This window comes from Mauremys mutica, chromosome 1 (assembly GCF_020497125.1).
Source record: "Mauremys mutica isolate MM-2020 ecotype Southern chromosome 1, ASM2049712v1, whole genome shotgun sequence".
In the NCBI taxonomy this organism is placed as follows: domain Eukaryota; kingdom Metazoa; phylum Chordata; order Testudines; family Geoemydidae; genus Mauremys; species Mauremys mutica.
In genome coordinates, this window is record NC_059072.1 from 354,099,719 (window position 1) to 354,126,357 (window position 26,639).

Consider the following 26,639-nt stretch of genomic DNA (forward strand, 5'->3'; position numbering starts at 1 on the left):
CGAATGAAGAGAGCTCACTCGCCCACACACCAGCTACACCGGGACTCGCCCAAGGAGAGGAAATACTTGAATAACTTCTCCAGCTGACACTGCAAAGAACGCTTTACGGAAGCTGCTTGGATGGTTCCCCGAACTGAGAAATGGCCAAGATGCTAAGCTACTACTCCTGCAAACACGGGATCTTCAGTGACCATGCGTGGTCATGTCCTTACTATCACCTTTAATAAGACAGCACCAGTGTTTCCTCTAACGTTTCCCACCCATGTGCCGAATGAATTTTATGTGCACCAACATGGAGGCACAACACTTCCATATTGGTGCACGTAACAAAATTCATGTGGTGGGGGTGGGGCTGAGGGGTTCGGAGTGTAGAAGGGGGCTCAGAGCTGGGGCAGAGGGTCAGGGTGCACAGGAGAGGGGGGTGAAGGCTCCAGCTGGGAGTGTGGCTTCGAGGGTGGGGCCAGGGATGAGGTGTTTGGGCTGCAGGCTGCCCCAGGGCTATGGCAGGGAGAGAGGACTCCCCCCAGCTCTCTCTCCTCACAGCAGCACCTGGGCTGCAGGGGGAGAGGCGCCTCTCCCTGCCGCGGCAAGTCCGGGCTGAGTTCGGGCCGGGGGGAGCAGCACCCCTCCCTTGGCTGCGGCAGGGCTGGGGCAGGTCCGGGCTGGGGCTGGGTGCTCTTCCCCTGGCCACAGCAGATCCAGGGCTGAGCTGGGGCTGGGGGAGGGGCGGCCCTTCCCCGCTGCGGCAAGTCCCTGCCAGGCAGGTTCCCTGAGCGCCTGTGTGGTGCTCAATAGGCTGCAGCGCGGCCACGCAGCTTACAGGGACCTTAGCACAGCACCCCCAGCAGCACAACTTTCACAGCGGATTCCCATCCCCCCGCCCGCACCCAGAGGAAGTTCTCTTTTGTGTCCGTGCAGTTTTTAATGGACGGGCCTGTAGGAGAGAGAGACAAGGTGGGTGAGGGCCCATCTTTTATTGGACCAGCTTCTGTTGGTGCAAGTGACAAGCTTTGGCGCTCCACAGAGCTCTTCTTCCCCAAAGGAGGGTTAGTGGGTTACAGATCGGTGTCAGGAGACAGAAAACCAGCGTCCCTTAGAGTCTGTGGTTTTGGGGGTCCAGCTTAAGTCAACAGAGACCCCGGTTTTGTGTCTCATGACAACGATCTTTAACCCACCAACTCTCCTCAGTCCTATGGCTACAAAGGTGTCAGCTGCCCACTTCACTTTGAATGGCTTCTTGCAACATGTGTGAACCCCGTATGCTTCGCAATCTGTCCACCGTGCATTGAGCTGTGACGCTGGGAGGAGCCTGCTCGGACCTGGCGAAGAGCTCGGGGTGTCTCTCCCCTCCCTTCTCTCTGGGACCAACAGCACTGCAAAAACCAGGGCTCTGTATCACAGGGCAAATGCCCACATTAGCACTAGCTGAATGTGCCACCTCCCCTGGCAGTCTCAGCAGAGGGACCAAGGATTGACAGGTCTGTGGAGTATGGACTGAGCAGTCCTCACTCTGGGCCACACCCTCAGTTGGTGTAACCTGTGGAGCTGATTCACACCGGCAGGTGTTTTGGCCCCTGGCAGTGGTGCACCTGGCTCAGGGTGCTGGTACATCGGTAGGACGGCCATGGAGAGGCTGGCACGGCTGCCTGGGCTGTGGCCAAGTTCTCAATCTCAGATGGAATGACCCCTAGAAGTCCCGGACCCAGAACCAGAGAACTCTGAAAGAAGAGGCTGATTTCGGAAGCCCAGGCCTCGTGGGGGTGAGAATCTCCGAGGGCGGGAGAGGGGAGCTTACTCCCCCGGAGGACACTGCTATCCGGATTTTAGCTTTGGAGATCATCAAAGCGGAAGAGCTGGAAGGCGATCTCCTCACACGCGTGATTCACCCCGCACTCAAACAGGCAGCCAAACAAGAGCGGTGCTGGCGCCTCCTGGCACATGGCCAGGTCTGAGTAACCACACGGCCCTTGGTACAGGAGCCAGGGGTGCCCCCACTTGGCCTCGTTCAATGGGGACCGGTTGAGGTAGATGCCCAGATTGACCCGCTTGTGTTTACTGGTTGGGTGGGAATAAAGCAGCCACGACACAGGGCTTCTGCGGATGGCGGAGGGGGCGTTCTCACCGTTCAACAGGCAGGTCACCTTGGAGGCTGGAGCATCTGGCCCTTCCGCGCCATCCGCCTCCAGAAGCCCTGTTGTCGGTGTGAAGCTCACCACGCTGCCCTGGCAGCCGTGAGGCGGCTCGCACAGCTTCTTGCACGAGGAGGGGCGCTCGAATGTGAGCCCCTGGTCTGTGCTGAGCGCCGCTGCCCGGCACCGGCAGGGGGTGCGGGCATTGCAGTACAGCACAGGATCGCAGGCCCGGCACGCCACCTCGGCCACCTGGCACTCCACCGTCTTCATGCCCTCAATCAGCTCACCCTTGTGCCAGCGCTGCCCGCAGTCGTCACTATAAAAGACCAAGGACCGGGGCTGGGTCCCCCAGGGCAGCGGCAGGCGGCAGCAGCGAGCGGTAATGTGGTAGGTATAAGCCGGGATCACCAGCCGCTCAGAGCTGAGCTGCACCCCGTGCCCTGGCCCCACCGCAAATGTGGCCCAGTCCTTCAAGTCTTCCCCAATCACCTGCTCTGTCAAGTCCGTTAACGAGCTCCAGGTCTGGCCGGCGTCTCCGCTGCGGATGTAGCAGAGCCGGGCGGCGTTCTGCCCGGTCCAGATCTGCCGTTGCTCTGAGACGTGCTGCCTCACGCAGATGAAGAACAGGAAGACAGTCTGACTCTTCCGCTCGTACACCGGGCAGGGGTTCATCGTGCGGTGACCCTCTAACACTGCGCTCGTCAAGGGCTCCCTGGGCCCCCACTGCAGCAGGAGAGAGGGGGCGAGAACAGGTAGGTCAGAGGGGTAAGCGAGCGGGGCCCACTCCTCAGTACATCACGATGACCATCCCGTATGGCCACCTCAGGGCTGGATGGGCCACGGAGCTCACACTTCGCCCAACCACCAGGGGGTGCTGTTGGGCCCTCAGCACTTCTGAAAACCAAGCAGCTGCCAAAACGGGGATCGAAGAGCTCGGGGCTGGAGGAGTACACTGGGGAGCCCCCCCTCCTCCCCCCGCTTTTTCTTTTTCTGCTTCAGCGGCACTCTGGCTTTTTTTTTTCTTTGGTCCTGCCCCCCCATGTGTCCCGATATTTTGTTCTTGTCACCTGGTGATCCTAATTACAACAGGGGTTCTCACAACACGTTTTTTGGTGGCCTCAGAGTCCAGCCACCAACTCTCACTGGTGGCTGCGCTGACACTTTTTCCTAAAATACTTAATTAACTCTAGGAAAACAATAAAAAATGCACAGATTCACCTTCAAGTCATTGTCATTTATATTTGTAGGGTTTTTTTGGCAGACTCAATACTGAAAATAACGCACCCCCCCCCCCGCTATCCCGGGCTTAATGGGTCCTGGGGCTTGCTGTGAAAAGTGCTATTTGTATATTTGTTAATATCACCGCACACTTTAGCTGCCTGGGAGGCTATGAAAAGTGATAAGTGATATTAACAAACATACAAGTAGCACTTTTCAGGGGTAGCTAGTAAGTCTGCTGTGAAAAGTGATACTTGCATGTTTGTTAACATCACTTTTCTCAGCAAGCCCCAGGACCCATTAAGCCCTGGATGTGGGGGCAAAGGGGAAGCAGCAGGGGCCAGAGGTGATAGTGGGATGGATGCGGAGCCGAGGGAGGCAGCGGGGGCCCGAGGCAATGGGGGGATACAGGGCCATAGGAGGCAGTAGGGGCCCGAGGCAATGGGGGTGAGTGATGATCCCCACTGTCGTGTGGCCCGAGCCAGGGCCTGGTGTCTGCTGCCATGTGGCCAGGGCCGGGGCTCAGCGCCCGCAGCCAGAACCCGGAGCCGGGGACAGGAACTGTGCGGCTGGAGCCAGGGATCGGAGTCCGCTGCTGTGCAGCCAGAGCTGTGGGTCAACGCCCAGGGCCAGGGCCTGCCGCCGCACAGCCAGAGTTCAGAGCTGGGTGCCAGAGCCCAGGGGTGTCTGGCTGGGGCCAGGAGTCAGCGCCCGCCGCTGCGTGGCTGGAGCCAGCGCTTGCTGTTGCGTGTCCAGGGGTCGGCATCTGGGGCCAGCTCCTGCCACCATGTGGCCAGAGCCCAGGAACAGAGCTGTGGGTCGGCACCTGCTGCCGTGCACCTGGGGCAGGGGATCTGCACCAGAGGCTGGGGCCGCGTGGCTGGAGCCCAGGGCCAACGCCCGACACCGCACGGTGGAACTGGGGGCCAGAGGCCGACTGAAGCCCCACGGCTGGAGCCGGGGATCAGCATCTGCTGCCCAGCAGCCAGAGCCAGGGGTTGTCGCCCAAAGTCCTTGGAGCCCACTGCTCTGAGGCTGGGGCTGGAGGCCAGCGCCTACTGCCACGCAGCTAGAACCAGGGGCCGGAGGCTGAAGCCCTGCAGCTGGAGGCCAGGGCTGCGTGGCCAGAGGGGGGGAGTCAGTACCTGCTGCCCCATGGTTGGAGCTGGGTTCCTGAAGTCCCACTGCTGGAGCCTGCTGCCCAAACCCCCTCCTCAAATGGAGAGGGAGAGAAAAAAGGCTCTTGTAGCCGCTGGGACTTCCAGGACTAAAATGGATCCAGGAGCCCCCCCGGCCTATCGTTAAGAGCTGACGATGCGCTGGGCGCTGTGCAAGACATATCCAGATGTGAAAAGTCTCTGCCCCAGAAAGCTTGTAAGCTAGACACAGGGGCAAAGATGCAGCAGGGGATTCTGAGAAGGGAGTTAACAGATTGCTGTGGGCAGGGGAGGAGAGTTGATGGGGGTTTGTGGACGGAGCCCTCCCCTGTTATATTCCTTAGAGGTGTGATCCTGCAAGGTGCTGAGCAGCCTCAACTCCCTCTGGACTTCAAAAGGCAGGTAAACGCCCCCGGCCCCTCATCGGAGCGCTCTGCCCCGCACAGGAGCCAGCCCTGCACCAGTATCATTAGCTACTGGGGGTTGAATAGCCTGGAGTGCAGGTATCCAGGGAGAGGCACAACCCCGGGAAGCGCTAATGCTGAGTCACCTCGGGCGGAGAGCGGGCAGGTGGGGCTGCAGGGAAACAGTGCACAGGGAATTACCTCAACCGAAGTCCCTGTCTTCCGACCTCGTCTCAGCACCAGGGACTCAGCGTCCTCGTCCCTGGGAGAGGAGCGTTTCTCCGCGAACGCCAGGAGCGTGTCTGGGGGGATATACAGCAGTGCGGGGATCCGATAGGTGACCCCACTCTGCGGATCCTGGTGGAAGAGAGTCGCCTTCCCAGAGCTCATCGAAGCCTTGATCATGATGTCTCGACGCAGCAGAAACCTCAGCTGGGGGAGAAAAGGGATCAAGGGGGTGAAAACAACTACTGTATTTTCCAGCGTATAAGACAACTTTTGAAACTAAAAAAAAAACCCCAAAAATCGGGGGTCGTCTTATACGCCGGGTATAAACAGGCTTCGGCTGAGTCAATCCTGGGAAGCGTCTCTCTGGTGTATGCCATTAATGCATACAAAGCCTGCTCGGATTGGCAAAGGTTGTAATAGCCTGCCTCTCTGACTCAGCCAATCCGAGCAGGCTTAATAGATGACACCGCTCCCCTGAACGCTCCGCCCTCCTTCTCCTCCCCTTCCCCAGCTTCCCGCGAATCAAATGTTCGCGGGAAGCCTGAAAAAAGGAGTGGGCAGGTAAGCCGGGCGTGTGGGGGAGGGGGCGGGATGGCTTACCTGCGGCGCCGGTCCCGGTGTCGGCCCGGGGAGCCGGTCCCGCGGCTGCGGCGCCGGTCCCGGTGTCGGCCCGGGGAGCCGGTCCCGCGGCTGCGGCGCCGGTCCCGGTGTCGGCCCGGGGAGCCGGGCCCCGCGGCTGCGGCGCCGGTCCCGGTGTCGGCCCGGGGAGCCGGGCCCCGCGGCTCCAGCTCCGGTGTCGGCCCGGGGAGCCGGGCCCCGCGGCTGCGGCGCCGGTCCCGGTGTCGGCCCGGGGAGCCGGGCCCCGCAGCTGCGGCTGCGGCTCCGGTGTCGGCCAGGCCCGGGGAGCCGGGCCCCGCGGCTGCGGTGTCGGCCCGGGGAGTCGGGCCCCGCGGCTGCGGCGTCGGCCCGGGGAGTCGGGCCCCGCGGCTGCGGCTGCGGTGTCGGCCCGGGGAGTCGGGCCCCGCGGCTGCGGCGCCGGTCCCGGTGTTGGCCCGGGGAGTCGGGCCCCGCGGCTGCGGCGCCGGTCCCGGTGTTGGCCCGGGGAGTCGGGCCCCGCGGCTGCGGCGCCGGTCCCGGTGTCGGTGTTGGCCCGGGGAGCCGGGCCCCGCGGCTGCGGCTCTGGCTCCGGCGTCGGCCAGGCCCGGGGAGCCGGGCCCCACGGCTGCGGCTCCGACCCTGGCCCCCGGCACGGGTAAGAGGCCAGGGCCAGGGCTGGGACTGGGGCGGGGGAGGAGAGGTTGGATCAGGCTGAGGTTCTGGGGGGACAGACAGGGGATGGGGAAAGGGGGGTTGGGTAGGCGCCGCGTGGGAATTCCTGGGGTCTGTTGGGATGGTGGTGGATGGAGTCGGGGCAGTCAGGGGACAGGGAGCGGGGCAAGTTTGGCAGGGGGTGGGGTCCTGGGGGGGAGTTAGGGTTGGGGGTCTTGGGAAGGAGTGGTCAGGGGACAAGGAGCAGGGCAGGGGGGGTTATGGGTTGTGGTTTCTGAGGGGGGGGCAGGACGTGGGTGGGGGGTTTACTCACTGGACGGTTCCCTACCGGGTCTTCGGTGGTGGGTCCTTCAGCCTCGGAAGGGGGAGTAGTCTTATACGGTGAGTATAGGCCAAAACCTATATTTTAAGTGGAAAATTAGGGGGTCGTCTTATATGCCCAGTCGTCTTATACGCCGGAAAATACGGTAGCTACAGAGCTTCCCTCAGCCACAGAGCTGCACCCACCTGCTCAGACAGGAAACATACTGGGCTCCTTCTTTCCCCATCTCTGCCATAGACTAACTGCATCAGGCAACCAGCTCAGGGACCAATGCTGCAAGGGGCTCAGTGCAGACTTAGCTCCTACTGATTTCAATGAGAGCAGGATCCAGCCCTGATCAGCAGGAAGTGGGGGCTGGGACACTGAGTTAGGGCCAAATTCTGCTCAGTTAGGCCGGAGTAATTTCTGGCTCTGGGTTTACACCAGCGTCACAGAGATCAGAACCCGGCCCCCCCTGTCTCCAAGTGAAAACAGGCACCTTCCTCCAAGCCCAGACTTTCCCAGCCCAGCCCGGGGCAGCAATTTACCGTCAGCCGGTGCCTGCCCTGCCGGAGGGGCTCCCCGCAGCGCTGTCTCCAGTGCAACCGGCTCTGGCCTCTCCCTCCTGGCCCGGCTTTCTGCTCTTCCAGCGGGACCGGGGCAAACGGGACCAGGGAGCCTAGGAACAGCAGGAGACGTGAAAGGAGAAGCTCTAACCCTGGCAGGATTCAAGCCCTACTGAGCCGAGCCCCACCGCAGACACGGCTTCGCCCACACGCGCTACAGCGCCCCGCCTCCAAAGCGGCCTCCGCCCCGCCCCCCGTCATGGCGAGTCCCCCAACAGACCTGCCCCCTGCCAACCCCCATTGCACCGAATCCCCCCCATCCGACCTGCCCCCCACCCCCCACTGCCCCGAGTCCTCCCCGCCCCCATCCGACGTGCCCCCCACCTCCCATTGCACCGAGTCCTCCCCCGCCCCCATCCGACCTGCCCCCCACCCCCCACTGCCCCGAGTCCTCCCCGCCCCCATCCGACCTGCCTCCCACCCCCCACTGCCCCGAGTCCTCCCCGCCCCCATCCGACCTGCCCCCCACCTCCCACTGCCCCGAGTCCTCCCCGCCCCCATCCGACCTGCCCCCCACCTCCCACTGCCCCGAGTCCTCCCCGCCCCCATCCGACCTGCCCCCCACCTCCCACTGCCCCGAGTCCTCCCCCGCCCCCATCCGACCTGCCCCCCACCTCCCACTGCCCCGAGTCCTCCCCACCTCCCATTGCCCCGAGTCCCCATCAGACCTGCCCCCGCCGCCGACTCGGCTCCGCCGGGCTCGGGCCCCGCGAGCAGCCGGACCCGCTCCCTGCCTCTCCCCGGCTCCCTCCTCCCGCGGCCGGTGCGCAGCTGAATCGCTTCCCCCGATACCGGCGGCAAACCCTAAGCTGCCGGGGGAACCGGGCTGCCTCGCTCACTGCCCAGATCCTGGCTGGGGTAAAGGCCCGTGGACCCCGCAGTCCCTGGGGTGACTCTGGGGGGGGGCCCTGGGCCAGTCCTCGGGCTCAGCCCTTCTGCCCAGCGAGCCCCAGGCAGGGTCCCAGGCCAGCAGGGACCGTTGTGATCATGGAGTGTGGCCTCCTGCATCGGCCGGTTACCCTCCCTAGTCGATATTTCCAGCTCTCACAGTGCTTCAGAGCAGGGGTAAATCTCCCGGCCCTTCCCCGGGGGGATCGATGGGAAAACTGAAGCAGGGCCGTGACCTGCCCCAGGTCTGGCAGTGAGTCGGGGGCAGAGCCCGGACTAGAACTCAGTCCTGGGGCTTGCGCTCTAACCATTAGGCCAGGCTGTTTCCAATACCGTGTGCTGAATTTTCGGTGCGGGCACTTGGCCTCTCTCAGCTGCACAGAGAAAGCCTCAGAGCTGCTCTCCCCCAGACAGGCAGGTCACCACGTCTCTCAGCCTCCTTATCCTGTAGCACCTCTCATTTCCACCCCTCAGTCAGTCCCTCCCTGAGTCCCTGGCGTCTGGCAGTCTTGCTTCGCCACCTAGTGGAGCTTCTCCATTTTGAAGCAGGGGGAGGAGAGGAAGGTGATAGGAAAAGTCAGCATGGATTCACCAAGGGCAAATCATGCCTGCCCAACCTGATTGCCTTCTATGATGAGATAACTGGCTCTGTGGATATGGGGAAAGCAGTGGATGTGATATATCTTGACTTTAGCAAAGCTTTTGATACCATCTCCCACAGTATTCTAGCCAGCAAGTTAAAGAAGCATGGATTGGATGAATGGACTATAAGGTGGATAGAAAGCTGGCTGGATTGTTGGACTCAACGGGTAGTGATCACCAGCTCGATGTCTAGTTGGCAGCTGGAATCAAGTGGAGTGCCCTCGGGTCGGTTTTCTTCAACATCTTCATTAATTATCTGGATGATGGGATGGATTGCACCCTCATCAAGTTCCTAGATGACATTAAGGTAGGGGAGACGTAGATATGCCGTAGGGTATAGGATCCAGAGAAACCTAGACAAATTGGAGGATTGGGGCAAAATAAATTGGATGAGGTTCAACAAGGACAAGTGCAGAGTCCTGCTGTGATGGGTTCAGTCACAGAGACCCCCTTGAGACTGTCACCTGACGTACTGGAATTACCTTTGAGCCTGTTTTTCCTGCCAGCTTGGGACTCCAGAACTCTGCCTTCCTCAGTCAGACACACTAGCCTGCTGCAACACAGACCCAGGTCTGGTCCACGCCGCCAAAGCCAGGCTTTAACCAAAAACTGCTCAGCGGGTCACCTATCTCCAGCACCCAGACACCCAGTTCCCAATGGGATCCAAACCCCAAATAAATCTGTTTTATTCTGTATAAAGCTTATACAGGGTAAACTCATAAATTGCCCACCCTCTATAACACTGATAGAGAGACATGCACAACTGTTTGCTCCCCCAGGTATTAATCACTTACTCTGGGTTTACTAATAAACAGAAGTGATTTTATTAAGTATAAGAAGTAGGATTTAAGTGGTTCCAAGTAATAACAGACAGAACAAAGTAAGTTACCAAGCAAAATAAAACAAAACACGCAAGTCTAAACCTAACACATCAAGAAACGGATTACAAGTAAATCTCACCCTCAGAAATGTTCCAATAAGCTTCTTTCACAGACTAGACTCCTTCCTAGTCTGGACCCAATCCTTTCCCCTGGTACAGTCCCTGTCAGTTCCAGCAGACGTCTTAGATGGAAAGCCGGGGTGTTCTCATGACTGGAAACTCCCTTTGTTCTGTTCCACCCCTTTTATATCTTTGGCACAAGGTGAGAATCCTTTGTCTTTCTCTGGATTCCCACCCCTCCTTCTAAATGAAAAAGCATCAGATTTAAGATGGATTCCAGTATCATTTTTATAGTGGGGATACTGTACCTCCCTTACCCATGTCCGCTCGCCCGCCACCCGCTAGAGATGAGGCTGGGAGCAGGGCCATGGCTCTGGGAGGGGGGACATGGACAGGGGTAAGGAGGCTGAGGCCACAGCTGGGGGCGGAGTCCCAGGCTCAGTGCCAGGACAGGACCCCACATGTGGGGCTGGGAGCAGAGCCACGAGGCACGGGGCTGGCAGCCAGGACCCTGGGCACAAGGCCGGCAGCCAGGACTCTGGGTGTGGGGCCAGCAGCCGGGACCCCAGGTGTGGGGCCGGAAGCGGAGCCCCACGTAAAATCTGGGGTTGCGGCAGCACTCCCCAGACTCTTAGTTCCTGTGCCTATGAGTTGATGTGATTCTAACCACCTGGGGGCAGTGGTGGACATTAAGCATTTTGATTGGAAGGGCATAAGAATTTTAGCACAGGGCCATGGCACATCCACCCTGACAAAAGAAGTTGTCCCGACTCCACAGAAATTATTACACTCATTCCTCAGTCTGTAGTTTGCCCACCCCTGCCCTAGGAAGTCCCGGACCCTGAACCAGAGACACCCGAAAGAAGAGGCTGTTTTCGGAAGCCCAGGCCTTGTGGGGGTGGGGATCTTCGGGGGTGTCTGTGCGCCTCACTTACTCCCCCGGAGGACACCACTAGTCAGATTTTTGCTTTGATTTGGGCTCCTCCAAGGAGCTTTGGAGATCCTCAAAGCAGAAGAGCTGGAAGGCAATCTCCTCACACGCGTGAGTCACCCCACACTCAAACAGGCAGCCAAACAAGAGCGGTGCTGACGCCTCCTGTAATACGGCCAGGTCCGAGTAACCACACGGCCCTTGGTACAGGAGCCAGGGGTGCTCCCACTTGGCCTCATTCAGTGGGGACTGGTTGAGGTAGATGCCCAGGTTGACCCGCTTGCTTTTATCCATCGGGTGGGAGTAAAGTAGCCACGACAAGGTGCTTCTGCGGATGGCAGAGGGGGCGTTCTCACTGTTCAACAGGCAGGTCGTCTCGTGGGCTGGGGCGTCTGGCCCTTCCGCGCCATCCGCCTCCAGAAGCCCTGTTGTCGGTGTGAAGCTCACCACGCTGCCCTGGCAGCCGTGAGGCGGCTCGCACAGCTTCTTGCACGAGGAGGGGTTCTCGAATGTGAGCCCCTGGTCTGTGCTGAGCGCCGCTGCCCGGCACCGGCAGGGGGTGCGGGCGTTGCAGTACAGCATAGGATCGCAGGCCCGGCACGCCACCTCGGCCACCTGGCACTCCCCCGTCTTCATGCCCTCAATCAGCTCACTCTTGTGCCAGCGCTGCCCGCAGTCGTCAGTATAAAAGACCAAGGACCGGGGTTGGGTCCCCCAGGGCAGCGGCAGGCGGCAGCAGCGAGCGGTAATGTGGTAGGTATAAGCCGGGATCACCAGCCGCCCAGAGTGGAGCTGCACCCCGTGCCCTGGCCCCACCGCAAACGTGGCCCAGTCCTTCAAGTCTTCCCCAATCACCTGCTCCGTCAAGTCCGTTAACGAGCTCCAGGTCTGGCCGGCGTCTCCGCTGCGGATGTAGCAGAGCCGGGCGGCGTTCTGCCCGGTCCAGATCTGCCATTGCTCTGAGACGTGCTGCCTCACGCAGATGAAGAACAGGAAGACAGTCTGACTCTTCCACTCGTACACCGGGCAGGGGTTCATCGTGCGGTGACCCTCTAACACTGCGCTCGTCAAGGGCTCCCTGGGCCCCCACTGCAGCAGGAGAGAGGGGGCGAGAACAGGTAGGTCAGAGGGGTAAGCGAGCGGGGCCCACTCCTCAGTACATCACGATGACCATCCCGTATGGCCGCCTCATGGCTGGATGGGCCACGGAGCTCACACTTCGCCCAACCACCAGGGAGAGCTGTTGGGCCCTCAGCACTTCTGAAAACCAAGCAGCTGCCAAAACGGGGATCGAAGAGCCTCATTTTAGGCTCTTGGTTCTGCCTTCCCCTAAGGGAGCACGGGCTGGGCTGCAGCAGCTCCCCTGAGGGCTGCGCTGGCTTCTGCTTTAGTGGCTTGGCTCTGCTTTTCCTCCCTATGCGGATCCAGCCAGACACAAGCTGGCTGCAATTGGAGACAAGACACGACAATCATGGAGTCACTAGCTCTGTGGGAAAGGGACTGTGGCAATCCCAGCCAGTTCCCCGGCCCGGCCTCTGTTTCCTGGGCGTCTACACTGCATTTGGAGTGAGCCTCCCAGCCCAGGCCGGCAGTAGGGTTCCCAGGTGTCTTCCCCCATCATAGTCCTTAGGGGTGCGATCCTGCAAGGTGCTGAGCAGCCTCAACTCCCTCTGGACTTCAAAAGGCCCCCGGCCCCTCATCAGAGCGCTCTGCCCCGCACAGGAGCCAGCCCTGCGCCAGTATCATTAGCTACTGGGGGTTGAATAGCCTGGAGTGCAGGTATCCAGGGAGAGGCACAACCCCGGGAAGCGCTAATGCTGAGACACCTCGGGCGGAGAGCGGGCAGCAAGCGAAACAGTGCACAGGGAATTACCTCGACCGAAGTCCCTGTCTTCCGACCTCGTCTCAGCACCAGGTACTCAGCGTCCTCGTCCCTGGCAGAGGAGCGTTTCTCCGCGAACGCCAGGAGCGTGTCTGGGGGGATATACAGCAGTGCGGGGACCCGATAGGTGACCCCACTCTGCAGATCCTGGTGGAAGAGAGTCACCTTCCCAGAGCTCATCGAAGCCTTGATCATGATGTCTCGACGCAGCAGAAACCTCAGCTGGGGGAGAAAAGGGATCAAAGGGGTTAAAACAACTAGTTATGGAGCTTTCCTGAGCCACAGATCTGCACCCACCTGCTCAGACAGGAAACATACTGGGCTCCTCAGACAGAAGAAGCAATAAGCCTGAGCCGTAAAGGCAGGAGTGCATTAGCTGTGTGCTGCACAGCTCAGCCATACGTGGTTACAGCCCACCTCCAGCTATGCACATCCTTATTTCAGTTTCCTTTTGCTGCTAATTCTTTTGCTCCCAAGTCCCCAAAATGGACTTTGTTTCCTCCGTGCTCTGACGCCGCCCAGAGTTTCCTGCACACTTCAGAGGGCGATGGAGCAGTTTAAGCCCCACATTGAGCTTTTGTAGATAACGCTGGATGAAATGCGATCACGACATTTTTAATTAGTGTCAGTGAGAAACTTCAGCCTCTCTTTCAAATAACTCCATGGGGGAGGGAGTGCAGAGCCAGGAAGTGAAAGGAACAGAAAGAGAAACCCCAAGGGATCAACCTAGATTAGAAGAGGGACATTTTACCTTTGTTAAAACAAGAACAAACACTGGCCACGGTGAAATGTGGACGAAGGCAGGATGGCCCTGTGGTTAAGCCACAAGTCAGGAGATCTGGCTTCTTTCCCCATCTCTGCCACAGACTCACTGCATCAGGCAACCAGCTCAGGGACCAATGCTGCAAGGGGCTCAGTGCAGATTTAGCTCCTACTGATTTCAATGAGAGCAGGATTCAGTCCTGATCAGCAGGGGGTGGGGGCTAAGACACTGAGTTAGGGCCAAATTCTGCTCAGTTACGCTGGAGTAATTTCTGGCTCTGGGTTTACACCAGCATCACAGAGATCAGAACCTGGCCCCCTCTGTCTCCAAGTGACATGGGATTCTTCTGTCCTAAGTGCAGGACTCTGTACTTGTCGAACCTCATCAGATTTCTTTTGGCCCAATCCTCTGGCATGCGCAGTGGCTCGGTGCAAGGGGGGATGGCAGGAGCAGGTCTGATGCGGGGGACTCAATGCAATGGGGGGCTGGTCTGATGGGGGTGGGGAGACTTGGCTCATTGGGTGGTGGGGCCAGGAGTCTCCCCACCCCCATCAGACCTGCCCCAGCCGCCGCTCACCGCAGACTCTGCTCTGCACTCATGGCTCCGTGGGGTTTGGGCACCGCAGGGCGCAGAGAGCAGCAGGACTCGCTCCCTGCCTGTCTCCAGCTGTCTCCTTCTGCGGCCGGTGTGCAGCTGAATCGCTTGCCCTGGCACCGGAGGTAAACCCTACGCTGCCGGCAGAACTGGGCTGCTCTCATTAACTGCCCAGATCCTGGCTGGTGTGAACTCCGCAGTCCCTGGGGTCATAGGCGCCGACTCCATGAGTGGTCCGGGGCTGGAGCACCTACGGGGAAAGCACCCACCACAACTCCCCGACCCAGCTCACCTCTGCCTCCGCCTCCTCCCCAAGCGCGCCACCGCGTCCTGCTTCTCCCCGCTCCCTCCCAGCGCGTGTGCCGCGAAACAGCTGTTTCATGGGGCAAGCGCTGGGAGGGATGGGGAAGGAGGAGGAACGCGGCGCACTCGGGGAAGAACCAGGGCCAGGACGGGGATTTGGGAAGGGATTTCAAATTGACCCTTCTGATTGACAGGGCGGGCAGGCTAATCAGGGAGTCAAGAGGCCAGGTTCGGTCCTGTCCTCTGTGTGAGCTGGAATTGCCTGGGTCAGAGTGGGGCCCAGCTAAGGAGAGAGCAGGGACCCGAGCTGAGCAGGGGAGCAGAGCTAGGCCAGCCAGAGGGGCCAGAAAAGCAGCCCAGGAAGCAGGTCAGAGTTGGGAGCAGAGCCAGAGACAGCCCAGGGAGAGACAGATCCTGTGCTGAGAGCAGAGCCGCAGCCACGGAGCCAGACACAGCCCAGGAAGAGCAGATCCTGCTGGGAGCGGAGCTGCAGCCACAGAACCAGTCCAGAGACACAGCCCAGGAAGAGCAGACCCTGTGCTGGGAGCGGAGCTGCAGCCACAGAACCAGTCCAGAGACACAGCCCAGGGAGAGCAGACGGTCAGACCCTGTGCTGGGAGCGGAGCTGCAGCCACAGCCCAGGGAGAGCAGACCCTGTGCTGGGAGCGGAGCTGCAGCCACACAGCCAGAGGGGCTAGAGATGCAGCCCAAGGGGCTGGAGGCAGAGCAGCAGCATCAGTATCAGTGCAGAGGCCGAGTGGAGCCGGAGCTAGAACAGTGGAGCTGGGGCTTGGGCTGGAGCAGTCTGGAGCCAGGTGCAGTGAGTAACTGGGGCCAGCCAAGGGAAGGACCCTGGGCAAAGGGCCCAGCGCAGAAAGACACCCCCAGCCAAGGGTCCTTGCAGGCCAGACTGGGAGGGGGATCTTAACCCGACAGGGGGCTGACGCTGGGAAGAAGGGTCCCACCACCCAAAGCCCGGAGGCGTGTGGCCACCACCAGAGTGAGTGTCCAACCCGCAGCGTCCCTGCAGCACAGCCAGGGCCTGAGAAGGAGGCCTGGGGCCTACAAGGAACAGACTGTGAACTGCCCTGACATCCCAGAGACACTGTTTGTGATGTTCCCTGCCACAGAGCGGGGTGATGTGTTTCCTTTAACCTTTCCCATTTTTCCTTATTCTTTTTTAAATGTATTGTTGATTAAATAACTTGTATTTGCTTTAAATCAGTGGTTCTCAAAGCCGGTCCGCCGCTTGTTCAGGGAAAGCCCCTGGTGGGCTTGGCTGGTTTGTTTACCTGCCGCGTCTACAGGTTCAGCTGATCGTGGCTCCCACTGGCCGCGGTTTGCTGCACATAACTCGGTCTGCACCGCTTCCCGCAGCCCCCATTGGCCTGGAGCGGCGAACTGCGGCAAGTGGGAGCCACGATCAGCCGAACCTGCAGACACACAGCAGGTAAACAAACCGGCCTGGCCCGCCAGGGGCTTTCCCTGAACAAGTGGCAGATTGGCATTGAGAACCACTGATTTAAATTGTATGGAATGATCAGTGGGTCAGGGAAGTGCCCAGTGCAGAGAGAGCACCCCGGAGTGGGGACACCCTAGCCCCTGTCCCAGGTGACCACAGCAGGGTTGGGGGTCGAGCCCCCCAGGAATCCTGGGCCCAGCCTTGTCAGGGTTATGAGGACTCTGCCAGACAGGAGAGCGGAAGGGGAGTCCTCAAGGGCAGGGAGGCCTCTGGGTAAAGGAAGTGGGAGCGAGGACTCAGATCCTTTCGCTAGCCCATTTCACTGGGGTAGTGCAGAAGCCAGGAAAGTTCCCCACAATAGTGGGACCGTTCCCCCACTTACACATGCAAGACCTACCCTTTGATGGGGTGGGTGTGTTTGCCGAGTAGACTGACTCCAGACTGCAAGGCCTCAAAGACTCCAGGGCAACGATGAAATCTTTGGCTACGCACACACTCCAGCAACCCAGCGAAAGCCCTTTAAGCCCCAAGTGCCGCAACAGTGCCCGTATCCTCGGCTGAGGCAGGAATTCTACAGGCGCAGGGTAGGAATGGCAGGCCTAAGCCTTCCCATACGGGGCCAGGGCCTGACTAAGCCTTCGTCGGGCTCAAAACTGACATTTGGAAGGTGCGCCCGAGGACGGAGCACCTGTCTCAACACCGGATCCTTCCCTGCATAGACGCTGACTCCATGGGTGCTCCGCGGCTGGAGCATCATGGAAAAAAATTGGTGGGGGCTCAGCACCCACCAGCAGGTCCCTGTGGCCCCATCCCGCCCCCCTGCTCCAGCTCACCTCTGCCTCCGCTGCAAGCACGTCACCGTGTCCTGTTTCCCCTCCCTCCCAGCGCTTGCGCCGCAAAACTGCTGATTCGTGGGGCAGGGAGGGAGGGGGGATGAGGGGGAATGCGGCGCGCTGGAGGAAGAGGCGGGGTCGGGGTGCTTCACAGCAGGGGTAAATCAGCTCTCACAGTGCTTCACAGCAGGGGTAAATCAGCTCTCACAGTGCTTCACAGCAGGGGTAAATCTCCTGGCCCTTCCACGGGAGATCAATGGGAAAATTGAAGCAGGAAGCAGGGCCGTGACCTGCCCCAGGTCTGGCAGTGAGTCGGGGCAGAGCCCGGACTAGAACTCAGTCCTGGGGCTTGTGCTTTAACCATTAGGCCAGGCTGTTTCCAATACCGTGTGCTGAATTTTTGCTGCAGGCGCTCGGCCTCTCAGCTGCACAGAGAAAGCCCCAGTGCTGCTCTCCCCCAGACAGGCAGGCTCCCAGTGTGGGAACCTGCCTGTCTGGGGCCACCGCTTCTGCCCACTCCCCTCCCCCCCGTTATCCTGCAGCTCCTCTCATTTCCACACCTCAGTCAGTCCCTCCCTGATTCCCTGCATCTGGCAGTCTTGCTTCGCCACCTAGTGGAGCTTCTCCAGTTTGAAGCATTTGGAGGAGAGGAAGGTGATAGGGAACAGTCAACATGGATTCACTAAGGGCAAGTCATGCCTGACCAACCTGATTGCCTTCAAGGATGAGCATAAGCGCCGACTCGGAGCACCCACGGGGAAAAATTGGTGGGTGCTCTGCACCCACCAGCAGCCAAGCTCCCCTCTCTGCCCCCCCACCCCAACTCACCTCCGCCTCCTCCCCAGAGCGCACCGCATCCCTGCTTCTCCTCCCAGCACTTGCTGCAGAGGCATAACAAGCTGTGGGAGGGAGAGGGGAGGAGTGGGAACACGGTGCTCTCAGGGGAGGAGGCGGGGCCGGGGTGGATACTTGTGGAAGGAGTAGAATAGGGGCGGGGGGTCAGAGTTGGGGCGGGGACTTTGGGTACGGGGTTGGAATGGAGGCAGGGGAGGGGTGGGGCAGGGTGGAGTCGGGGCCGGGCCAGGGGGTCGAGCACCCACCAGCGCCAGGAGAAGTTGGCACCTGTGATGATGAGATAATTGGCTCTGTGGATATGGGGAAAGCGGCGGACGTGATATATCTTGACTTTAGCAAAGATTTTGATACCGTCTCCCACAGTGTTCTTGCCAGCAAGTTAAAGAAGTATGGACTGGATGAATGGACTATAAGGTGGATAGAAAGCTGGTTAGATCATGGGGGTCAATGGGTAGTGATCAATGGCTCCATGTCTAGTTGGCAGCCGGTATCAAGCAGTGTGCCCCAGGGATCAGTCCTGGGATCGGTTTTGTTCAACATCTTCACTAATGATCCGGATGATGGGATGGATTGCACCCTCAGCAAATTCGTGGATGACACCATAGGCGCCGACTCCGTGGATGCTCCAGGGCTGGAGCACCCATGGGGAAAAATTAGTGGGTGGCTCTGCACCCACTGGCAGCCAAGGTCCCCTCCTGCCCCCATGAGCACACCACGTCCCCACTCCTCCCCATATCTCCCAGCATTTCCTGCCCAGCCACTGTGAAACAGCTGTTTGGCAGGGTTAGCATGATGTGGGAGGAGCGGGAATGTGGCGCGCTCAGGGGAGGAGGCAGGGAAGAGGCAGGGCCGGGGCAGGGATTTGGGGAAGGAGTTGGAATGGGGGCGGGGAAGGGGTGGGAAGAGGCAGGGCAGGAGTGGGGCCTCATGGAAGGGGTGTAGTGGGGGCAGGGCTAGGGGCGGGGTGGGGTCGAGCACCCACGTGAAAGAGGGGGAGTTGGCGCCTATGGATGACACTAAACTGGGGGAAGATATAGATATGCCGGAGGGTAGGGATAGGATCCAGAGAGACCTAGAAAAAATGGAGGATTGGGCCAAAAGAAATTGGATGAGGTTCAACAAGGACAAGTGCAGAGTCCTGCTGTGATGGGTTCAGTCACAGAGACCCCCTCAGGACTGTCACCTGACGTGCTGGAATTACCTCTGAGCCCATTTTTCCTGCCAGCTTGGGACTCCAGAACTCTGCCTTCTTGAGTCAGACACACTAGCCTGCTGCAACACAGACCCAGGTCTGGTCCACGCCGCCAAAGCCAGGCTTTAACCAAAAACTGCTCAGCAGGTCACCTAGCTCCAGCACCCAGACACCCAGTTCCCAATGGGATCCAAACCACAAATAAATCCGTTTTACTCTGTATAAAGCTTATACAGGGTAAACTCACAAATTGTCCACCCTCTATATCACTGATAGAGAGATATGCACAACTGTTTTCTCCCTCAGGTATTAATCACTTACTCTGGGTTTACTAATAAACAAAAGTGATTTTATTAAGTATAAGAAGTAGGATTTAAGTGGTTCCAAGTAATAACAGACAGAACAAAGTAAGTTACCAAGCAAAATAAAACAAAACACGCAAGTCTAAACCTAACACATTAAGAAACTGATTACAAGTAAATCTCACCCTCAGAAATGTTCCAATAAGCTTCTTTCACAGACTAGACTCCTTCCTAGTCTGGACCCAATCCTTTCCCCTGGTACAGTACTTGTTAGTACCAGCAGGCATTTTAAGTGAAAAGCAGGCACCTTCTTATGACTGGAAGCTCCCATTGTTCTGTTCCACCCCCTTTTATATCTTTGGCACAAGGTGGGAATCCTTTGTTTTTCGGTTCCCACTCCTCCTCCTAAATGAAAAAGCAACAGGTTTAAAATGGATTTCAATATCATGTGACATGTTCACATGTCCTGTGAGACTTCATTACTCACAGGCTGGCACACAGGAAGGTTTGCAAGTAGCCATTTACAGCCAATTGTCCTAGTCAACGGGAGCCATCAAGATTCCAAGCCACCATTAATGGCCCACACTTTGCATAATTACAATAGGACCTCAGAGTTATATTTCACATTCCTAGTTTCAGATACAAGAATGATACATTCATACAAATAGGATGAACACACTCAGTAGATTATGAGCTTTGTAATAATACCTTACAAGAGACCTTTTGCATAAAGCATATTCCAGTTACACCATATTCACTCTTATAAACATATTTTTATAAAGCATATGGAGTGCAACATCTGGGTTGAATTTGGGCCGGGAGAGGGGAGCACCTCCCCCGGCAGTGGCAGGGCTGGGGCTGCAGCAGGTCCGGGCTGGGGGAGGGCGCTCTTCCCCTGGCCGCAACAGGTCCGGGTCTGAGTTGGGGCTGGGGGAGGGGTGGCCCTTCCCCGGCTGCGGCAGGTCCCTGCCAGGCGGGTTCCCTGACCGCCTGTGTGGCGCTCAATAGGCTGCAGCGCGGCCGCGCAGCTTACAGGGACCTTAGGACAGCACCCCCAGCAGCACAACTTTCACAGCGTTCCTTAGAGTCTGTGATTTTGGGGGTCCAGCTTAAGTCAATAGAGACCCCGGTTTTGTGTCTCATGACAACGATCTGTAACCCACCAACTCTCCTCAGCCCTATGGCTGCAAAAGTGTCAGCTGCCCACTTCACTTTGAATGGCTTCTTGCAACATGTGTGAACCCCGTATGCTTCGCAATCTGTCCACCGTGCATTGAGCTGTGACGCTGGGAGGAGCCTGCCCGGACCTGGCGAAGAGCTCGGGGTGTCTCTCTCCCCTCCCTTGTCTCTGGGACCAACAGCACTGCAAAAACCGGGGCTCTGTATCACAGGGCAAATGCCCACATTAGCACTAGCTGAATGTGCCACCTCCCCTGGCAGTCTCAGCAGAGGGACCAAGGATTGACAGGTCTGTGGAGTATGGACTGAGCAGTCTTCGCTCTGGGCCAGATCCTTGGTGTAACCTGTGGAGCTGATTTACACCAGCAGGCGTTTTGGCCCTGGCGGTGGTTCATCTGGCTCAGGATGGCAATGGAGAGGCTGGCACAGCTGCCTGGGCTGTGGCCAAGTTCTCAGTCTCAGATGGAGTGACGGATGCTTCGCTCCTCTGCAAACCAGGCCCTAGGATGGGGTGGGGAAACTTTTTGGCCTGAGGGACACATCAGGCAATAGAAATTGTATGGCGGGCCATGAATGCTCACAACATTGGGGTTGGGGTGCGGGAAGGGGTGCAGGTTCTGGCTGGGGGTGCGGGCTCTGGGGTGGGGCTCTGGGGATGAGAGGTTTGGGGTGCAGGAGGGTGCTCCGGGCTGGGATCAAACAGTTTGGAGAGCGGGAGGGGGATCAGGGCTGGGGCAGGGGATTGGGCATGGGGAGGGGCTCAGGGGTGCAGGCTCAGAGTGGTACTTACCTCGAGCGGCTCCCAGAAGCAGTGGCATGTCCCTTCTCCGGCTTCTACGCGTGGAGGGGCCCCCGACCCTTGGAGTGGGACCATGCGGCTGCTTCTGGGAGCTGCGTGGTGAGGTCCCCGAGCATGTACCCTGGAGTGGGGCCATGCTGCGGCCCCCGACCCAGTGCCCCAGCTGGAGTGGGGCTGAGCCGCATGGTGTGGCCCCCGACCTGGCACCCCAGCTGGACCACCGGACCAGGGCAATCCCCAGACCCCGCTGCCCAGCGGGAGTTTGGGGCCTGGCTTAAAACGGCTCGCGGCCCGAATCCAGCCCATGGGCCGCAGTTTGCCTACCCCTGCCCTAGGAAGTCTTCTGCAAACCAGGCCGCAGGAAGTCCCAGAGCCCAAAGAAGAGACACCCAAAAGAAGAAGCTGCTTTCGGAAGCCCAGGCCTCATGGAGATGAGGATCTTCGCTGGGGGGGTGGGGCGGAGGTGCCTCATGTACTCCCCCAGAGGACACCGCTAGACGGATTTCAGCTTTGCTTTGGGCTGCTGCTCCAAGGAGCCTCTGCCCTTCTGGAGATCCTCAAAGCAAAAGAGCTGGAAGGCAATCTCCTCACACTCATGATTCACCCCGCACTCAAACAGGCAGCCAAACAAGAGCGGTGCTGACACCTCCTGGCACACAGCCAGGTCCGAGTAACCACACGGCCCTTGGTACAGGAGCCTGGGTTGCTCCCACTTGGCCTCATTCAACGGGGACTGGTTGAGGTGGATGCCCAGGTTGACCCGCTTGCATTTATCTGTTGGGTGGGAGTAAAGCAGCCATGACACGGTGCTTCTGCGGATGGCGGAGGGGGCGTTCTCACCATTCAACTGCCAGGTTGTCTCGGGGGCTGGGGCGTCTGGCCCTTCCGCGCCATCCGCCTCCAGGAGCCCCGTTGTCAGCGTGAAGCTCACCACACTGCCCTGGCAGCAATTCTCGCACAGCTGCTTGCACGAGGAGTGGCATTCGAATGTCTGCCCCTGGTCTGTGCTGAGCGCCGCTGCCCGGCACCGGCAGGGGGTGCGGGCGTTGCAGTACAGCACGGGGTCGCAGGCCTGGCACGCCACCTCGGCCACCTGGCACTCCACCGTCTTCATGCCCTCAATCAGCTCACCCTTGTGCCAGCACTGCCCACCATCATCACTATAAAAGACCAAGGACCGGGGTTGGGTCCCCCAGGGCAGCGGCAGGCGGCAGCAGCGAGCAGTAATGTGGTAGGTATAAGCCGGGATCACCAGCCGCCCAGAGCTGAGCTGCACCCCGTGCCCTGGCCCCACCGCAAACGTGGCCCAGTCCTTCAAGTCTTCCCCAATCACCTGCTCCGTCAAGTCCGTTAACGAGCTCCAGGTCTGGCCGGCGTCTCCGCTGCGGATGTAGCAGAGCCGGGCGGCGTTCTGCCCGGTCCAGATCTGCCATTGCTCTGAGACGTGCTGCCTCACGCAGATGAAGAACAGGAAGACAGTCTGACTCTTCCGCTCGTACACCGGGCAGGGGTTCATCGTGCGGTGACCCTCTAACACTGCGCTCGTCAAGGGCTCCCTGGGCCCCCACTGCAGCAGGAGAGAGGGGGCGAGAACAGGTAGGTCAGAGGGGTAAGCGAGCGGGGCCCACTCCTCAGTACATCACGATGACCATCCCGTATGGCCACCTCACGGCTGGATGGGCCACGGAGCTCACAATTGCCCAACCACCAGGGGGAGCTGTTGGGCCCTCAGCACTTCTGAAAACCAAGCAGCTGCCAAAACGGGGATCGAAGAGCCTCATTTTAGGCTCTTGGTTCTGCCTTCCCCTAAGGGAGCACGGGCTGGGCTGCAGCAGCTCCCCTGAGGGCTGCGCTGCCTTCTGCTTTTCTGGCTTGGCTCTGCTTTTCCTCCCTACGCAGATCCAGCAGACAGAAGCTGGCTGCAGTTGGAGACAAGACACACGCCAATCATGGAGTCACTAGCTCCGTGGGAAAGAGACTGTCGCATTCCCAGCCAGTTCCCCGGCCTGGCCTCCCTCTCCTGGGCGTCTAACACTGCATTTGGAGTGAGCCTCCCAGCCCAGGCCGGCAGTAGGGTTCCCAGGTGTCTTCCCCCATCGTAGTCCTTAGGGGTGCGATCCTGCAAGGTGCTGAGCAGCCTCAGCAACCTCTGGACTTCAAAAGGCCCCCGGCCCCTCATCAGAGCGCTCTGCCCCGCACAGGAGCCAGCCCTGCACCAGGATCATTAGCTACTGAGGGGTGAATGGCCTGGAGTGCAGGTATCCAGGGAGAGGCACAACCCCGGGAAGCGCTAATGCTGAGACACCTCGGGCGGAGAGCGGGCAGCAAGCGAGGGGGGCTGCAGGGAAACAGTGCACAGGGAATTACCTCGACCGAAGTCCCTGTCTTCCGACCTCGTCTCAGCACCAGGGACTCAGCGTCCACATCCCTGGGAGAGGAGCGTTTCTCCGCGAACGCCAGGAGCGTGTCTGGGGGGATATACAGCAGTGCGGGGATCCGATAGGTGACCCCACTCTGTGGATCCTGGTGGAAGAGAGTCACCTTCCCAGAGCTCATCGAAGCCTTGATCATGATGTCTTGACGTAGCAGTAACCTCAGCTGGGAGAGAAAAGGGATTAAGGGGGTGAAAACAACTAGCTACGGAGCTTCCCTCAGCCACAGAGCTGCACCCACCTGCTCAGACAGGAAACATACTGGGCTCCTTCTTTCCCCATCTCTGCCATAGACTCACTGCATCAGGGAACCAGCTCAGGGACCAATGCTGTAAGGGGCTCAGTGCAGACTTAGCTCCTACTGATTTCAATGAGAGCAGGATCCAGCCCTGATCAGCAGGAAGTGGGGGCTGGGACACTGAGTTAGGGCCAAATTCTGCTCAGTTAGGCCAGAGTAATTTCTGGCTCTGGGTTTACACCAGTGTCACAGAGATCAGAACCCGGCCCCCTCTGTCTCCAAGTGAAAACAGGCACCTTCCTCCAAGCCCAGACTTTCCCAGCCCCAGCCCCAGCCCCAGCCCCAGCCCCAGCCCGGGGCAGCAATTTACCGTCAGCCGGTGCCTGCCCTGCCGGAAGGGCTCCCCGCAGCGCTGTCTCCAGTGCAACCGGCTCTGGCCTCTCCCTCCTGGCCCGGCTTTCTGCTCTTCCAGCGGGACCGGGGCAAACTAGACCAGGGAGCTTAAAAACAGCAAGAGAAGTGAAAGGAGAAGCTCTAACCCTGGCAGGGATTCAAGCCCGAGTGAGCTGCGCCCACCCCACCCCTGCAGGCACTGCTTCAGCCAAGATTACTGCTAAAGAGACGTGCTACAGCGCCCCACCTCAAAAAGGCCTCTGCACCACCCCCAGTCATGGCGAGTCCCCACAACAGACCTGGCTCCCTACTCCCGCATTGCGCCGAGTCCCCCCGCCACCAAGACATACCCCCACCAACCCCCATTGTATCGAGTTCCCCCCAGCCCCATCAGACCTGTCTCTCCACCCCCCCAATGCGCGATTCCCCCCCACATCAGACCTGCCCCCACCCCCATTGCGCCTAGTGCCCTCCACCCCCATCAGACCGGCCCCCGCTACCCCCCATAGTATCAAGTTCCCCCCATAGTCAGATGAGGCCCTAAAACAAACCCTTGGTATCAGAGGCCCGGTATGAGGCCTGAGGCCTGAACTAAAGTAATGGTCAAGACTTTGCTAACATAACAGAAAGTTAAGCTGCGAGCCAGAGGCAGGCCCTGCTCACAGAAGTTGGCAAGAAGGCGGCTGCTAATTGCACGTATACACAGCTCTAAAAGGTATCAAGTACTAATAGGATGAACGTGTGCCAGGATGGCACCAGAACATTCTGGTACGAACACATTCCACAGAAATAATGAGGAACAGGCTGACCCATCCTAAAGACAGGGTCAAAAGGATAATATGATGGATAGAGTTGTTTGTTCAAATCAACATGTACTAGGAGAGAGACAGCACCCTAATACATAGAGGGGTTGTACCTCAATGCGTCAGGAGTGACGCGTAACCTGTTTGTACCTGTGTATAAGAATGCACCCCTGAGTGGACGTCTTTGTCTGGCCTAGGGGGCAGTGGTAAATCCCACCACTCATGAGATGACAGCGGGGTGCCCACCGTTGAATGACAACGATGGATGTTAACTGCTGCAGATGGTAACTAATAGTTGGCAATGGCACTTGTCCGGAGTTTCGATCACCTGTGGAAGCAAAACCCGCGCGCACCTGCCACTCGGATGGGCAGCCCCGAACTGAAGTCACTGCCACTCTTCTATAGCGTGAAACCCCGTAGGGAAACCCCATAGAATCCTGGGAAAATCCAGTTAAAATTGGGACTTGTTTACTACTTGGGCCACTGCTGACCGCTGGAAAGGGCGGGAAAACACTCCAACTGCCCTTCTGATCACATGACCAAGCCCTCCATTTTAGATAACAAAATGGGTTCCATACAAAAAGAAATCATAATACTAATAACCTGACAAACACAGCTTTAGGAATTTGCCCCTAACAGCAAGGCAGTGGCATGGACCTCTTTAAGGCCTCACTGGACGCTGCGGACTCAGCAGCACGCACTTTGTCCTCAGGGATAGCTATGCGGCGTAGTTCATGGCTGTAGGCCTTGGGGCTCTCGCCCAAGGTTCAGCAAACTATGCAACAGCTGCCCCTTTGACGGGGTGGGTCTGTTTGCTGAGCAGACTGACTCCAGACTGCAAGGCCTCAAAGACTCCAGGGGGACAATGAAATCTTTGGCTATGCACACACTCCAGCAACCCAACGAAAGCCCCAAGCACCGCAACAGCACCCGGTAGAGGCAGGCATTCTACAGGCGCAGGGGTAGGAATGGCAGGCATAATCCTTCCTATTCCCCGTCCAGACAGGGCCAGGACCCTCCTAAGCCTTCGTCAGGCTCAAAACAGACATTTTGAAGATGTGCCCGAGGTTGGAGCACCTGTCTCAACACCAGATCCTTCCCTGTGTTTTTTGAACTAGTTGTCTATCCCACTTCTACCTTACGTGGTCCCAAATAACATCGGACCGCTGGGTTCTTCGCATGGTGGAAATGGGATATTCTTTCCAATTCTGCTCCTACCCTTCTTCCCACCCCGTTTCTCCATCTCGCGTCAGGGATCCTTCTCACGAGCAACTCCTTATCCAGGAGGTGCAGGCGCTCCTCGCCATAGGAGCAGTGGAGGAGATTCCTCAGGGGGCAAGGGATTCTATTCCCGATACTTCCTAATCCTCAAAACTAAGGGGGCTCTCAGACCCATTCTAGACCTGCCAGGACTCAACAAATTCATGGTAAAGTAGAAGTTCTACATGGTCTCCCTCAATACAATTATCCCTTCCCTGGATCCAGGAGATGGGTTTGCTGCCCTCGACATGAAAGACATGTACTTTCACATAGCGATTTGCCCTGCTCACAGATGCTTCTTAAGGTTCGTGATCGACCAAAAACATTATCAATTCATGGTCCTTTCCTGCAGCCTGTTGACAGCCCCACGAGTGATCACCAAGTGCATGTCGGTGGTAGCAGCCTTCCTCCAAAGGAGGCAGGTGCAGATATACACTTACCTAGATGACTGGCTACTTGGGAGGCAACACATCTTGAAGAACAACAGTTATGAGAGGTAAGTAACCAACAGTTTTGGTCTCATTGGGAGTTGGGACAGCAGCCTGGATAATGGCAGTCTCTGAAGGGTTAGTCAGAAAGCATCCTAAATGGCAAGACTGTGTAAGCTTCCTA

At 58.7% G+C, this 26,639-nt stretch overlaps 3 protein-coding genes across 13 annotated transcripts; all 3 read right to left on the reverse strand.

The window, feature by feature from the left end:
• Nucleotides 1–458: 458 nt before the first annotated feature.
• Nucleotides 459–8,671, reverse strand: LOC123373380 (sialidase-3-like). 7 transcript variants are annotated; one of them, XM_045022395.1, is made up of 5 exons: nt 8,557–8,671; nt 7,258–7,388; nt 6,722–6,807; nt 5,113–5,343; nt 459–2,855 (listed from the first exon to the last, which is right to left on the reverse strand). In XM_045022395.1, the coding sequence occupies exons 4-5, from the start codon at nt 5,314–5,316 to the stop codon at nt 1,824–1,826; spliced, it is 1,236 nt and encodes a 411-aa protein (XP_044878330.1). In that variant the 5' UTR covers nt 5,317–5,343; nt 6,722–6,807; nt 7,258–7,388; nt 8,557–8,671; the 3' UTR covers nt 459–1,823. The 7 variants fall into 7 exon arrangements, with proteins under 7 accessions (XP_044878330.1, XP_044878351.1, XP_044878347.1 ...); XM_045022416.1 differs by lacking the exon at nt 8,557–8,671 and adding an exon at nt 8,384–8,458; XM_045022412.1 differs by lacking the exon at nt 8,557–8,671 and adding an exon at nt 8,004–8,167 and having other exon boundaries at nt 6,737–6,807.
• A 1,117-nt stretch (nt 8,672–9,788) lies between these two features.
• LOC123373356 (sialidase-3-like) lies at nt 9,789–24,941 on the reverse strand. Of its 5 annotated transcripts, XM_045022369.1 has the most exons (4): nt 24,918–24,941; nt 23,942–24,071; nt 12,610–12,840; nt 9,789–11,825 (listed from the first exon to the last, which is right to left on the reverse strand). In XM_045022369.1, the coding sequence occupies exons 3-4, from the start codon at nt 12,811–12,813 to the stop codon at nt 10,758–10,760; spliced, it is 1,272 nt and encodes a 423-aa protein (XP_044878304.1). In that variant the 5' UTR covers nt 12,814–12,840; nt 23,942–24,071; nt 24,918–24,941; the 3' UTR covers nt 9,789–10,757. The 5 variants fall into 5 exon arrangements, with proteins under 5 accessions (XP_044878304.1, XP_044878313.1, XP_044878323.1 ...); XM_045022378.1 differs by lacking the exons at nt 23,942–24,071; nt 24,918–24,941 and adding an exon at nt 13,036–13,261; XM_045022388.1 differs by lacking the exons at nt 23,942–24,071; nt 24,918–24,941 and adding an exon at nt 12,937–13,261.
• Nucleotides 20,823–23,493, reverse strand: LOC123373407 (sialidase-3-like). The gene is made up of 2 exons (XM_045022452.1): nt 23,269–23,493; nt 20,823–22,468 (listed from the first exon to the last, which is right to left on the reverse strand). Exons 1-2 carry the CDS (start codon nt 23,470–23,472, stop codon nt 21,395–21,397), a joined length of 1,278 nt encoding a protein of 425 aa, XP_044878387.1. The 5' UTR covers nt 23,473–23,493; the 3' UTR covers nt 20,823–21,394.
• Nucleotides 24,942–26,639: the final 1,698 nt, after the last annotated feature.